The 14,377-nt window shown below is 40.0% G+C and overlaps 3 protein-coding genes across 7 annotated transcripts; all 3 read left to right on the forward strand.

Annotated features, from left to right (window-relative positions):
* Positions 1-1,288: 1,288 nt before the first annotated feature.
* LOC112183502 lies at positions 1,289-6,254 on the forward strand. 4 transcript variants are annotated; one of them, XM_040513848.1, is made up of 8 exons: positions 1,289-3,423; positions 3,569-3,667; positions 3,747-3,917; positions 4,156-4,319; positions 4,846-5,008; positions 5,110-5,238; positions 5,342-5,429; positions 5,520-6,254. In XM_040513848.1, exons 1-8 carry the CDS (start codon positions 1,333-1,335, stop codon positions 5,684-5,686), a joined length of 3,072 nt encoding a protein of 1,023 aa, XP_040369782.1. In that variant the 5' UTR covers positions 1,289-1,332; the 3' UTR covers positions 5,687-6,254. The 4 variants fall into 4 exon arrangements, with proteins under 4 accessions (XP_040369782.1, XP_040369784.1, XP_040369783.1 ...); XM_040513850.1 differs by having other exon boundaries at positions 3,768-3,917; positions 5,520-6,253; XM_040513849.1 differs by having other exon boundaries at positions 4,861-5,008; positions 5,520-6,252.
* Positions 6,255-8,756: 2,502 nt separating this feature from the next.
* On the forward strand, positions 8,757-11,383 carry LOC112186549. Its single transcript, XM_024324996.2, has 2 exons — positions 8,757-8,993; positions 9,979-11,383. Exon 2 carries the CDS (start codon positions 10,034-10,036, stop codon positions 11,078-11,080), a length of 1,047 nt encoding a protein of 348 aa, XP_024180764.1. The 5' UTR covers positions 8,757-8,993; positions 9,979-10,033; the 3' UTR covers positions 11,081-11,383.
* A 433-nt stretch (positions 11,384-11,816) lies between these two features.
* Positions 11,817-14,293, forward strand: LOC112186550 (deSI-like protein At4g17486). 2 transcript variants are annotated; one of them, XM_024324999.2, is made up of 4 exons: positions 11,817-12,109; positions 12,915-13,202; positions 13,593-13,673; positions 13,771-14,293. In XM_024324999.2, the coding sequence occupies exons 1-4, from the start codon at positions 11,965-11,967 to the stop codon at positions 13,920-13,922; spliced, it is 666 nt and encodes a 221-aa protein (XP_024180767.1). In that variant the 5' UTR covers positions 11,817-11,964; the 3' UTR covers positions 13,923-14,293. The 2 variants fall into 2 exon arrangements, with proteins under 2 accessions (XP_024180767.1, XP_024180766.1); XM_024324998.2 differs by having other exon boundaries at positions 13,768-14,275.
* The last annotated feature ends 84 nt before the right edge of the window (positions 14,294-14,377 follow it).

Raw genomic sequence — 14,377 nt, forward strand, 5'->3', positions numbered from 1 at the left:
TGGGAAGAAAAAAAACATCATGAAGACAAGAAGTATGTTAGAATGACACTTGTTGGTTTTTTTTTTTTTTTTTAGAAGTTTTGGAGAAAAAATAGTGAGATATAAAATTCACAAGTCCGAAAAATGCAGCATAAATTAATTTTGATTAAATTCAATAATAATGTGCTAATTGTTTGCTTAGAGCACAAGGTTTCCTAAATCCGAATTGGACTAAAAGACAAAAAGGGAGGTTATGTCGTTGTACGGAGCCACAACAGCCAACGACCCAAGTGGCAAAATACTGGAATTTCGTACTACGAAGAAGACGGAACCTTTAACCGTACTTTTACATTTATGCCCTTGCATGCGTTGCTAATATCGTTACTGCCCCATCTTCATGATCGCAACCTCTTTGGTTCATTTGACTTCAACTCTTTGAATTAATTTGTTTGTTACTTTATGATCCCTAATTTCAGGCTGTCTCTGGCTATATTATTTGATTATTAGCTCGAAATAGCAAATATTCAAACCAATCGATATTTAAAACTTTTTACATCTTTTTATTTTAAAATCAATTTTTTTATTGCTGTGTTTTGATAATTTTATATCGTAAACTAACATTTTAGTAGTGAAAGTATTGTTTGTTTTTGGAAAATGTCTTTTCATAAATTCTAAGTTAAGAATGTATAAAAAGTATTTATTACAGTAGATTTTGGCCCGTGAATATGTTCATTGGCTGGTGATACCATTGCTAGATCTCTTAATTGAGGGCAATTAATTGAATATTTATTTCATCTCTTCAAAGATGTTGATAGACACCTTCCATTATTTTTTGTGTTTCGTACTTACTTTACTACAATTAAGATTTATTCTTCTTTTTTATGTGTTATTATGATTAGGAGTTGGTTTATAAGTACGATATCAAGTGGACTTCAACCTACGAAAAAAAGTACATTAAATGCTTGTTCATTAATTTTATTCTCCATCTTACAATCAAAATTATTCAATTTTCTACTTTTATGTTATATTATAATTAAGAATTGATTAATCTTATCTTGTCACTAAATTATTGAAGAATTGACTATTCACCCGCGTCCATAAAAGGCCAAAAAATTCACAAGATTCCCACACAATACAAAAGAACTCTCACAAGCTGAAGCAGGGTACTTCAACTCATCACAACTCCTTAACAGAGTGGCAATCTGGAAATTACAACCAAACTCAAGCCCAAAAACGTAAAAATTCCCCGCCACACTCCCATACAAGTATAAACACAGACTCACACACAAACTCCGTCTTCCTCAACACCCCAAGAATCACTCTCCACCTCTCTCTCCTCACTTTCTCTCTCTAATGACCTCCATGAAAGAACCACCTCTCTCTCGTGGCAAAAAGCCCACTACTACCAACCACACCCAGCAGCCCAAGAAGCTCAAGCTCGTCTGCAGCTTCAACGGCGCATTCCACCCCCGGCCGCCATCCGGGAAGCTCCGCTACATCGGCGGCGAGACCCGGATCATCTCCGTTGACCGGAACGTCGGGTTCTCCAAGCTCCGGTCGAAGATTGCCGGTCTCTCCCCCAACATTGCCTCCTTCATCATCAAGTACCAGCTCCCCGAATTAGGATCGAGCTCTGGCGCCGCCCCGCTTGTCCGCGTCGACTCCGACGACGACGTCCGACGCATGGTGGAAGCGTTCGAGAAGCTCGATTGCTACGGTAAGTCCGCCAGACTCTGGCTCTTTGTTTGTAGCAATAGCAATGGATATAGTAACGGAGTCGGACCGGGTCATGGGGTTGGGTCAGAGACCCGGACCCGGGTGGAGGGTGAGAAGGCGGCGGTTAAGAAACACGGCGATGAATCACTGAGGAAGATGGTGTTGAAGCAGCAATTGCTGGCCAAGCAATCGGGTTTGGTTCGTGGGTTTGGTTTTAGTGAGAGTGATATGGAGGTTGGTGGCTTGGGTGAGACTAGGAAACGTGAGGTGTATGAACCTCTGCTTATAGATTTAGACCCTGATCGTGATGAACCGAAAATGGGGGAGTTGAATTCTGCTCAGTTTTCAGTGGCTAGGTCTAATCCATTGAACCTTAGAGATGTGAATTTGAGGGTTGATCAAGCTTTGGGGAGGTCTGGTAGTCAGGTTTTGTGTAATGGGGTTGGACCGGCTGATCAGTCAGTCTCGGCAGTGCAGGGTTTGGAACCGGTGAATTACTCTGGTGTGAAGCCGGGGTGTAATGATTGTGATGTTAAGAAGGATGTGGGGAAGAATGGAATTGCTAACGTGAACAGAGAGAACATTATGCCTTGGGGAGCCAGTTGTAATTTAGTGAAGGATGGTTTGAGTTGTCATTCTTGTGGGGATTCTCCGCTGGAAACTGTGAATCCGTTGTATGCCGGTGATAGGGTGTGTGGTGGCTTAAATAGCAGCATTAGGAACCATAGGTTTGGTGCGAATGATACTGGACATCAGCGGTATAATCCATTTTGTGTTAGGAACCATAAGAGCAACACAGCTGAGATGGGGAACCATCTAACTGTTAGATTGGATGGGAGGCTTTCGACAAGGAAATGCTTCCTTGGACTTAGGCCACATATGAGCATTGCAAAGCAGGGGCAGTCTGTGAGAGTGTATCATCCCAATTCATGGAGGCATTATGCTGGTTTTTCGGAGGATGCATTGGCAGAAAGGGTGAGGATGATGAATTCTAGCTCAATCAAAGACAGGTCCTTGAGTGGTGTCCAACATACTAATCAGAAGCGAATTAAAGAGTATGGCCCTGGACGTTTACAGCACATGAATGTGAATCCCAAGGAATATTGCGTAGGTTATTATGGTGCGTTTACTAGAGTGGGTGATCAATCACTCTTGAACTGTGATGTTACTGACAATTTGTTTCCATCTGTGAGGACTATGGACACTCAGGAAAATCTCGTAACTGTTTCTAGTTTTGGAAAGTACGAAAGTGTTCATGGAGTGAGCAGCAAATGCGAGCCTATTCATCGTGATCTTGACAAGGAGACATGCCTGAAAGACATTGTGAACTGTCGTAACACCTCTGGCACTATTGATAATAAGTTGCCTAATGAGGAAACAGTCATCAATTCTTCAGGCAATTCTAAAAATGGCAGTAATGACATGCAAGATTCATATAATGGAGTAACATGTTCAGTGAATATTTCTTTGCGTAACCTTTCACTGTCCAAAGAAGTGGAAGGTCCTCAGCTCTCTTCTCATGCTAGCTGTGTGGTGACTTCTGATACCTTGCTAAAACCTCAAGATCTCAGGGATGAAGGACAATTTATCTTGGGTCCTCAAGTCAAGGAATCAAATAGAGTTGCATCTAATCCTTCATCCCAGAATTCAGCTAAGATAGAGAAATGCAGTGTGCATGTTGAGGAGGTCCGACAGGACCCTTCATCTAGTTTAAGCTTCACCGAGGAGGTAAATACTAGAAAACATCTTATCTCCTTCAACTCCAAGAAATAACAAAAAGAAGGAAAAAATTTGTAGGTTTTTAGTAGCTTTACTCTTTTGACTATTAGAAGTAAGCTTTCCTCAGCTTTGGCATGTGATTGCGTTTCCTTAGGCCAACCATGGAGAAAGTCTTAATTACTCTAAAGTAATTGGTGGAACCTCCAACGATCTGGCTGCACTTTATACTCATCTAGCCACTCGAGAGCTACAGGTAACTATTGGAACCTATACATTTTCTGCTTTGATAAGCCGCGGAGGCTGAATGGAATATAAATATATAAGATTATCAGTGTTGTGTTCAACCTTTTCAGACTATCAAAAACTCTGACCTTGAGTTTATAAAAGAGCTTGGTTCGGGCACATATGGAACAGTTTACCATGGGAAATGGAAGGGGTCTAATGTTGCCATAAAAAAGATCAAGCCAAGTTGCTTTACAGATGGCGTATTGGAGGATCGATTGGTAATGATCTTATACTTTTCCTCCCACAGTTCAATTGTTCAAATTTATGTTTGTTACTTGCTTGCAACTTTCATAGTTATTTGTGCTTAATTATTAGAGTAGAAAGAAAGAAAGATACCAGCCTGTTATCTGTCAACTCTTTCTAGGAAATATTCAAGGTCTCGCCACTAGCCTACTATAGTTGGTCGATGTATACCTGTATGTTGTGTAACAACTCTTACTGTTCTCTTCTCCGCAGCTTGCTGACTTTTGGAAGGAAGCTCATATCTTAGGTCAACTTCACCATCCAAACGTTGTGGCATTCTATGGTGTAGTGACAGATGGACCAGTGACAAATTTGGCAACGGTGACAGAGTACATGGTGAATGGCTCCTTAAAACAAGTTTTGCGAAGGAAAGATCGGTAAGATGAATAATGTCTTGTCTTCATAAAGTAATATAATATTGCCTTCTTTTCGTTTTGGTATTGCATAATGTAAATTGATTAGTCAAATTTTGTTTCAGTTTCTTACCCAATGCAGCTTGCTAATTGTTATGTATACTTGAATTATGTTTTCTCCATAGCTTAGCACATGTAATGATAAACAAAACCTAGGGATTTGAAAGTCGGAGGATGAACAATCTTTGATATCAACCTAGAGATAATCCATACCATTTAAAATGCAAAGTGGTAGCAAATGATTTTCAATTAATTGGATTTCTACTATAGTCTCATGAAAGTTTAATAAGATACAGGTTATCTCACTTTGTGCACCAAAAGTCCTCATAGATTTTAAGTAGTTTGAGTTCCTGCTTCTTGAATTGGTGAGACTGTGAGAACTTGAGTGTTATGCTGTCATTTTAAGTGTGGAAATAGTTATTAATTAGTTGCTTTGTAATACAACTAAATTTTAAAAGTGTACCTGTATGTCCTGACTGACTAGTCTTAGCCAAAACCTTTACAGGACTATTGATCGTAGGAAGAGGTTGATATTAGCAATGGATGCAGCCTTTGGTATGGAATATCTTCACGAGAAGAGCATAGTCCATTTTGATTTGAAATCACATAACTTTCTAGTGAATATGAGGGATCCTCAGCGACCAGTGTGCAAGGTATCTAACCTGAGAAGAAGGTTTTGTGTTTCTTACGCAGTTATGCCCCACCATTGTTTTCTCCCTCCATGTAATCTTCCCTTATAATGTTGAAATTTCAGATTGGTGATCTGGGATTATCAAAAATCAAGCAGAGGACACTCGTCTCTGGTGGCGTACGAGGCACCGTACCATGGATGGCCCCAGAACTTTTGAACAGCAACAGCAAGAACAATTTGGTGACGGAAAAAGTAAACAATGTTCAATGTTAAATGATAAGAATGTTGATTTACAATTTGTATTCTGTGGATTACTATATTGGCTTTCATTGACTTCTCCCCTACTTGTGTGTAGGTTGATGTATATTCATTTGGAATTGTTATGTGGGAACTGTTGACTGGGGAGGAGCCTTACGCAAACTTGCGCTCAGAGGAAATAATAGGTAATGTGCAATTTCCTTGTGAAAACACTGGGATATTCTTGTTTGAGCTTTTGTTTGAAACTTTAAAACACCTTCATATTATGTTTTTAGTTGGTATAATCAAAGGCAGTCTCCGTCCTGAAATACCAAGCTGGTGTGATCCAACATGGAAATCATTGATGGAGAGATGTTGGTCATCTGATCCAGAATCTAGGCCGCCCTTCTCAGAAATCTCAAAGGAGTTGCGTGCAATGTCTGCTGCTATGAACATCAAGTGACACCATTGAAGCTGAGCTGAGCTGAGCCATGTACTGCCTCGGTCTCTGGTACTAGGGGCTATAGATCATTAGATCGCTTAGTGTAAATATTTCAGGGGCAGGCTGAACAGCTAGCAATAAGTACACATGCTCAGACATGGCTTATTTTTGCCAGCCACTGTCATGTGCTTAGAGCATTAGGGATGGTCAAGCTGGGTGAAATTTTTGCAATCTCCGGTTTGTAATACGGTAATGACTAGCATTACGTATAGCATGCTGAAGTACGTGAAAGAACGAGCTTCAGTAGTTGGATTGTCCTTGAAAATTCGTCACCTAGGTGGAACAAGATTGTTGCCTCTGTAAGAGGCTTCTTTGAGGATTTGCAATGGTCCTGCACTGTTGCAATTAACTGTACATAATCCTTATCTGAGTTCTAGTAGGAAGAAAATCTGATTGTCTCAAAAATTTGAGGCATTTGAAAATGGCCTTCAATTTATGGACATTGAATTATCAGGAAGTTTTCCTTGCTGTAATGTGATGGTCCTTTTTATTAGCTTTCCTTGTTCTTTGTGATTGTGGCCCTAAAGAAAGGCTGGCTATTATTGCACAAACAAACCTAGCTGGCCTATTTAACGTTTGCCACCAATCCGTTCTTTTATGTCAAATATATATTGTTCCTACCTTTGCTTATCAATTTCAATACAAGTACTAGAAAGTGTCCATGAATAATTCACTAGTAGCATGTTTCTGTAATGAAAATGGAAAAAAGATATATAAGAATGAAGTTTTGAAGGTATGGGGATTCGATGACTTTGTATCGAATTTTCTAAAGTATGATGAAGCGTGACAAGATGAGACTCACTTTCATTCTAATTTCATATGTGTCAGAATGTCTGTAAACTAAATGTATCATTCTTAGGGCTGTCAATTCCGACGCGACTCGATAATAAAAGTCGAAACCAGTTCAAAATAAAGGGGATTGAACCCGCACTATTAAAAAAAGGGTTAGTCGCGGGTCATCCCGTCATGACTCATTTAATAAATAGGCCAACCTGCTAACACGAAGTGAACCCGTATAACTCATTTATTAAATGAGTCGGGATATATGTTACATATAACCCGCGTAGACGACCTATTAAAGAAAGTAATATTATATGTATATAAGGGTCAAATAAGTTTTTTTTTCCCACTTTGAACGAAGGTTACAACTTCACTATAAATACTATAAACGCTCTAGTAAATTTAGTTAATTTATGCATTTTTTAAGTGGATCGCATTGTCAACCTTTAAATAGATCATTTTTTTTTTTGAATCAAGGGAATAACTTTATAGATAGAAACTCAATAGAGTTAGCTTACAATAAAATTGTAACACATCTAGATGACAATCGTGGAGTGTTGTTACATTTCGAGAAATTGGAATTAGCCTAAAGCCAGAGCGGCCATTACATACCCTTCTGCTGCTATCTACAGACAAAACAAGAAGATGTGGTAGTACCCACGGTGGTACATAGAGATAGGTCCACTCATTCGACATTTCATACTCCGCCACTACTGAATAGTTTGAATCCTCTTTCAGTACTACTCCAGAAGATTCAATAGTACCACTTATGTCAAGGGAAACATATTTTGTTAGATCAAGATCTCCGGGATCCCAAATGCGAAACCCTAAGAGATTGGAACTCATCAATTTGGCCCACAAGAGAGCCCAACTCCAGCCCATATCCGCTAGTGGAGCCCACATCCAATACCTCAACCATTTCCTGGTCCAGACTTGAGCCCAAAACCAATTTCGAACTGCTTTGGCCCAAACGGAATCAGACCCCCAACTTAACATGGGCCTCGGCGTCCCACCCAAGCTAGGCACCCAACCCGATTTGGTGTCGCCACCGTCACCTGTGTGCCACGCCGTGCCAGCAAATCGGGGCTGCAAGAATCCGACTGCCCTAGTACGGAAGGCGAATTGCATCGCTCTTGCAAGTTGGAGTTGGCTCGCCACTGCGTCTGAAAGCCAGATCGCCGCCACCTTATTCCAAGAACAGAACCGATCCTTTGTCTCATCCACCAACCAACAAAAGCCAATCTCCTTCAACCCTGCATGCCCGTTGTCAGGCTCTTTCAACCGTCCTCTGCGTGGTCGGATCCGACCCGTATCAGCAGGTAAGCCATCACCGCAAGCATGTAATGGAAAGTTGTACCACCCATCGACACCTCCCAACACCGGGAGAGGCCATCGCTGCAAGCAATCGCTCGAGATTTCACCAAGTCGGAGTACAAATCTGTAGTCCCCCTTTGTATTGCACAATACCTGTTATCGGACGCAAAGCAGTTGCGTTCTATGGAGATCGGCGCACGGGCTCCGCCTGTATAGGCCGGTTCTCGATGCCATTTGGGCAGCGTACCTTCTTCCCCTCTCTAGGCGAAAAGGCAGAGCCGCTTAGTTGTACGGTTGGCGCAAGGGAGCGCCATTGGAAGCCTAGCAAGCGACGGCTAGGGCAGAGCATTTTTTTGTTTTTCCTTGATTTTTAAATAGATCATTTTGTTCAACAAGACACGACCTAAATTAAATGGGTTAGGCGGTTGAAAACGGGTTATCCGTTTAATAAATAGGTTATATTTAAGTTTAAATTTTCGACGTGATCATTAAATGAGTTGAGTTTGAGTTTGTCTCTTATAACACGATAAATACCTTGATCCAATATGAACTCATCCTAACACGACCCATTGACAACCCTAATTCATTCTAATTTCAAAATAATAAAATTGTTTTCCTTTCATACTTCATTCTAAACAAGTTAAAACGTGTCATAATTAAAAAACAGATTACCACAATAAATTGAACATTGTTTATTATGGGAATTATCATTCAAAATTTAAATTTAAATTTAGATTTAGATTTAGATTTGATAATCAATTATCATGTCCCAAAGTATTTATTAATGATAATCAATTTCAACAGTTCAAATATCTATTCAATTTTTTTTAAAAAAGCAAGGAAGATATTGGTCCCCGTCATTTCACACCCTTAGACCGACCACGATGTCCGAGTCAGAGATGAAATAAATATATATACATAGGCCTCCACTGGTTTCTCTTTTTCTTTTTCTCCTTCTCTTTGTCTGTGGGTAGCTGCTCTGCTCAATCAGTTACCCTAGAACAAAAAAAAAAAAAAAACGAAACCTGCTTTCTTCCTCAGCTCTCTCTCTATTGCTCAAAACGATAATCCCCAGCTGCTTTTTTCTAAAGCGCTTTTTAGAGTCGTCGCCGAGTCAATCCAATTGAATCCGACAAATTCAAGCTAGGGTTCCAAAGTTTGAACCTTTAATCCGGTAATTCTCTTACCCAATTCTCAGGCCCGATTGCACCTGGATCTGATTCTTGTCTCGATTCTGAGTTCTTCTGGGTTTTGTTTAAAGTTGTGGTCTTTGGATGGAAATTGGGGGGTTTCGGATTGATTTCTGGGTTTTCCATTGTTTTGATTTTTTTTTTGGTGAAATTGGGTTTTGGGTTTGGTTTGTTTGATCCTCGATTGTGGAAAATGAGAATAAGCGTTTGGTTTTTTTGCTTCATTGTTCATGGTTTTGGGTGATAAGGGTGTTTGTTTGTTTATTATTAACTCATTGAGGATTATCGGGTAGTTTTCTCAATTTGTGTTTGAGCTGTGAATAATTGTTGAGTATCGCAATTGAGGTCCTATCTGTAATGAACTGTCAATGTTGGATGTAGATTTATCTATAGTTTCAGTCGAATTTTGTTGTTAAACTGTATATGATTTCCTTGAAAGAAAAGAACAGCAAGGAATTACCTGGATGCCAAAAGATAGTTTCTATTTGTGTGATTATCGGAACTGCATTACTCGTGGTTTGGTTTTCGGACTGTCGATTACAAGAGATACATTGAATCATTGAATATAGTGAGTTTTTTCTCTTTGTTGTTTTTTTTTTTTTTGAATGGCAGTGTTTAGCTTCTTGTAGAAGTATTGTTGAGGCTTGGTTTTGAATTGTTGCTTCATAGAAAGTATGCCGGTCTGGCTTGGTTTTCAATGCTCATGGGAATATTGACTGATTCATTCTTTGTTCGTAAACTACTGATTTTCAAATGTGATGTATTTCTTTTTTGGCTTAAATTCTAGGTCCTCGGATGCATTTTAGCCCCTATTTGTTTGAATTTGTTTTGACTCTTCTTATTTACATGTAATGGATATTCCCGTTGCACATACTCGGTATGCACTTAAAGTTTTGTCTGTAATCTGTATCAAGCAGATTGTTATCTGTATTGCTCATATTATGATTTGGTTTTTTTTTTTTTTTTTAGTTTCAACCTGCCACTATAGTTTGGAAAGAGCGTGAAGCATCTCTTATAGCTCAAAATGCCTAAGGAAAGAAGGGACCGTTCTGTGTCTCGAGAGAGGTACAGAGCATCTCCTTATCCATGCAGCTCCAGTCATACAAAGCGTCCCTCACTCAAAATTCCTTCAGAAACTGCAGAAAATGTGAAAGAGTGGGAAGAAGCCAGGTGCCCAGTTTGTTTGGAACATCCACACAATGCAGTTCTGCTCATATGTTCATCTTTTGAGAAGGGGTGCCGCCCTTACATGTGTGACACAAGCTACCGCCATTCAAACTGTCTTGATCAGTTCTGCAAGTCATTTTCAGAAGAAATCTCACCAGAGATGCCGCCAGAAGAAGACATTCAGCTTTCAGATACTCAGCTGCTTCCATTTGAAACTTCTGAATCAATAATTACTGATGTGCAAAGTGTTGCAACTGAGGAAGAACCGCCAACCATGATTCCCATATCTTGTGAACACCAGGAACAGCCCAAGCTTGTGTGCCCTCTCTGCCGTGGGGAGGTGAAAGATTGGATTATTGTGGAGCCTGCTCGTTGTTTCATGAATGCAAAATCAAGAAACTGTTCTTGTGAGACGTGCAGTTTTAGCGGAACGTATACAGATCTCAGAAAGCATGCTAGGCTGGAGCACCCGCAAGCACGGCCATCAGAGGCTGACCCAGAGCGACAGCGTTCCTGGAGGAGTTTGGAGCGACAGAGGGACATTGGTGATCTGCTGAGCACACTCCAATCTTCTATGGGAGAGGATAGGGCTGATGACAGCAGCTTGGCAGTAGAACAGGATGGGGGATGGCTAACTGTATTCTTCCTAGTTAGAATCTACCGACCTTCTGGGTCCAGTTCGAGGAGCAGCAGTTGGTCTCCTACCACAAGAACTAGAGCACAAATTAGTATGAGGAGGAGGGCTACCAGACTTTGGGGAGAAAGCTACGAGGGTGAAGCTGCGTCGTCTTCAAGAGGAGAAGCCGACAATGACTCCTCAGATGGTGGCTCAGCCCCTACTAGGAGGCAGAGTGCGCGTCTCCGGCAAAGGCGACGGACAAGCCCGGACAACAACCAGCCATGATTGCAGAAGAATGTAGAGTCAGGCGAAATTGTTTTTCATGCAAGGGTTTGAAAAGTAAGTTTGCTAAAGTTCTGTAGTCAGCAGCTGTCAGTCGCTTGCTGATGATTAAAATTATGATTAAAGAAATGTTGGTGGTTAAGTGCCCGTGGTTTTAGACGCTCGGGTGGATTAACTGAAAGGAATGAAACGGAAGCTGGTCTGCTTCTCCCCTCCCCCGAATCTGCTCCTTCCTAGCGTTGCTGAGATTTGTTAAAGAAATGTAATTTTCTGAAAAACTTGATTCTATATATTTGTTTTCTCAAAGTCTTTTCTTTTTCTCTCTTTATAATGATAAGCTGAAAGTAAACAATTCAGTCTGCTTGGTTGAAAGTTCGATTACTATTTAGCTTCAATTAGAACATGGTTTTAATAGATCAAGCATCGTCAAAATCCAAACAAGAAATCTCTCACAAATGCAACCTATTGAAGATGTTATGGTTTTTTGGACGTAAAAGAAAGTTAACAACATGAACTGGCTGTGTCAAATATATACAGAGAATTTGGACACGCAGATTCGTATCGATATGGACTTGGACTATACGTGTTTTATGTATTTTTCTTTTCTTGTTTAAACCACGTGACCAAAACCTTATCTCGCGCGACATTATACAACGACAGCCAAGAGTTTAATAAAGAAAAGGAAACAGGATTCGAACGACCGTGTTGGTCATGTTTCCCCACTCTTTGATTAAATTTAAAGTCCCAAAGCTTTGACCTTTTTTCCTCTGGCTGGAGACCCAGACCGATCTATTTCTCTCTCCGTGTTTCTTTCTGAACCCAAAGGCCCTCAAAATGGACTGGTAATTTGGAACCTGGGGCTGTTTTGGAATTTCGAATAGAGGAAAATGGGGGCCGAGAGCACCTCCAGTGGGATTGATCGGAACGACAAGAGCTACGAGACTCCGGTGGTCTTGAATGTCTACGACCTCACCCCTATCAACAATTATTCTGTTTGGTTCGGTCTCGGAATATTCCACTCCGGTATTGAAGGTCTCGCCCTTTTTCAAAATCTAATCTTTCTTTCTTTTCTTGGTTGTTGGTGATCTGGGTGTGGTTGTTTATTGGTTTTCTATGTTTGCAATGGTTCTGTTTGCCTTCTGGGTTTTCTGGGTATTCCTAGTTTTGATGAATATGCATTTGTAGCTTTTCAAGATTGGTGCTTTAAACCTTGATGTATAATTCTATGTGCTGTTTGGAATTTGGAACTTGAAACTCATAGGTCTAAATCCTGATACCACTGTGTGTAATATCATTCTGGTTTATAATGAAATGTATGGTGTGACATGCTTTTGTTGCGTTGTGATTTTCGATTTGCATTGATGCTAGCTTAATGTTGCATTAGGGCATTGAGTACATGAGTATCTTTTGTACTAAATAGTAAGTAGATGCATAGCAGCAAGTTAGATATGGGGTGATCGTGGTTAGGGCTAGTGTTGAGCGTGGGGGTCTTCGGTCTAATTAAACAAGGGATTATAGCTACTTTTATGTTTTGTGTATGTTGGATGAAAGAATTGCTGGGTGAAATGTAATGGATTTTTGTTCGTGGGGGAGCGTGAGCGTGTACAAGAAGATAGCTTTTGATGTAGTGATAGATGAATCCGTTTTCTTGTTTGGAATCTAAAAGTTGCAAACACATAAGGAAGTATGGTTGTTTGGAATTATGTTATCATGGGAGTAGTTTTTATAAATGAAGAGAAACTAGAATCCTCTGTTTGAAAATATTCTGATCAGTTGCTTTTGATTCTCTTTTTACTAGATACTGTTTAACCATATTATATGTTTCCTTGGTGAACAGTTCATGGTAAAGAGTATGGTTTTGGAGCCCATGACTTCCCAGTTAGTGGAGTTTTTGAAGTGGAACCAAAGGCCTGCCCGGGTTTCATTTACCGATGCTCTATTTCACTTGGTCGCATAAACATGCCTCCTTCTGAATTTCGGACATTTATTGAGAATGTTGCTGCAGAGTATCATGGGGATACATATCACCTCATCTCCAAGAATTGCAACCATTTTACGGATGACATAGCATGTCGATTGACAGAAAAACGGATTCCTGGATGGGTGAACCGGCTTGCTCGGCTAGGTAAAGAGAATTTATACTATGGACTTCTATACTCGTTTAATTCATGTGTGTTGGATGTTTTATTTATGAGAATAAGTTTAATTACTGCAGTCTCCTAGTTGTTGAGAAAAATGGACATAAATCCAAATCAATTAGTAATATGTCTTTGCTGGAAAGAAAATCACCCATTTTTGGTGTGCTGAATGACATTTAAATGTGCAAAATGATATCAATCATGCATGAGGGTTTGGATTTGGATTGTTTGATTTGTGTCTTTATTTCATTTCATGTTCTGGGGATTGATCATTTCTGGAGACACAAGCGCTCACACATGGGCTTTTATTTTTATATTTCATTTGCTTAAATCAATAGTGAAGATCTTTTTATTTTTATGTTTGGTTGGAATTTCAGGTTCCTTGTGTAGCTGTCTTCTTCCAGAAAGCCTTCAAGTGACCACTGTTAAACAGACTCCTGAATACCATCATGAGTCAGGTAGTATTTTCAACTCAATATTAGAGTCTCTAGTTGCTACACAATTTAACATTTGGAACTTATTTTGCTGCTTTTCTGGTTTGGTTGTGTCCAGAAGAAGATGGTACTGAATCTCTAACAATCACCACGCCTCGTGAGTCGACAGAAGTTGATGACGATCAAGAAAAGCGTCTGCTGTCACCTTTGGCTGCAGTGTCACCGATGTCTGGATGTGGGGATGTGACTTTTGTTAAAGAGACTCACAAGTGAAATATAAAATCGCAATTCTTTTGAAAAAGAGGAAAGAATCGCTCTCCTGCAGGGGGCTGTTAGGCATGTTATTCTTCACTGTCTGTAACATGGATGGGCTTACTAGGAAGGACAGTAGCTGCCCCTGTTTTCAGAATCAGAGCTGCCTGAATTGTACTGATTGTTTGCATGCACAAGTGTTGATCTGATTTGATTTAATTTTGAGTTTTGTTTTTTATTACCATTTCAACCTCGTTTTGCAGTTCCATTTTTCGGAATTGTGGAATCTGAAAGTTGAAGGTAATTTGTTGTAATTTACTAATTTATGGTTTGTGTATGAAGGCTTGGAATGGGAGCTGTTTTGCTAGTGGAAATTATCTCTGTTTTCAATCTGAATTTGGTTTTCTCCGGCTCTGTTTTTGCTTCCTTGTGTTTTCCTTCTTCTGCAAATAAAGTGATTGGTCCTCCACGTTGGC

This window comes from Rosa chinensis, chromosome 2 (assembly GCF_002994745.2).
Source record: "Rosa chinensis cultivar Old Blush chromosome 2, RchiOBHm-V2, whole genome shotgun sequence".
In the NCBI taxonomy this organism is placed as follows: domain Eukaryota; kingdom Viridiplantae; phylum Streptophyta; class Magnoliopsida; order Rosales; family Rosaceae; genus Rosa; species Rosa chinensis.

Bases quoted from the DNA above. Each gene is read 5' to 3' on its own strand.
- LOC112183502 (XM_040513848.1), top strand. From the start codon at position 1,333: ATGACCTCCATGAAAGAACCACCTCTCTCTCGTGGCAAAAAGCCCACT. The intron at 3,668-3,746 runs GTAACTATTGGA...TAAGATTATCAG, and splicing joins TAGCCACTCGAGAGCTACAG to TGTTGTGTTCAACCTTTTCA. The intron at 4,320-4,845 runs GTAAGATGAATA...GACTAGTCTTAG, and splicing joins GTTTTGCGAAGGAAAGATCG to CCAAAACCTTTACAGGACTA.
- LOC112186549 (XM_024324996.2), top strand. From the start codon at position 10,034: ATGCCTAAGGAAAGAAGGGACCGTTCTGTGTCTCGAGAGAGGTACAGA.
- LOC112186550 (XM_024324998.2), top strand. From the start codon at position 11,965: ATGGGGGCCGAGAGCACCTCCAGTGGGATTGATCGGAACGACAAGAGC. The intron at 12,110-12,914 runs GTCTCGCCCTTT...CTTGGTGAACAG, and splicing joins ATTCCACTCCGGTATTGAAG to TTCATGGTAAAGAGTATGGT. The intron at 13,674-13,767 runs GTAGTATTTTCA...GGTTGTGTCCAG, and splicing joins TGAATACCATCATGAGTCAG to AAGAAGATGGTACTGAATCT.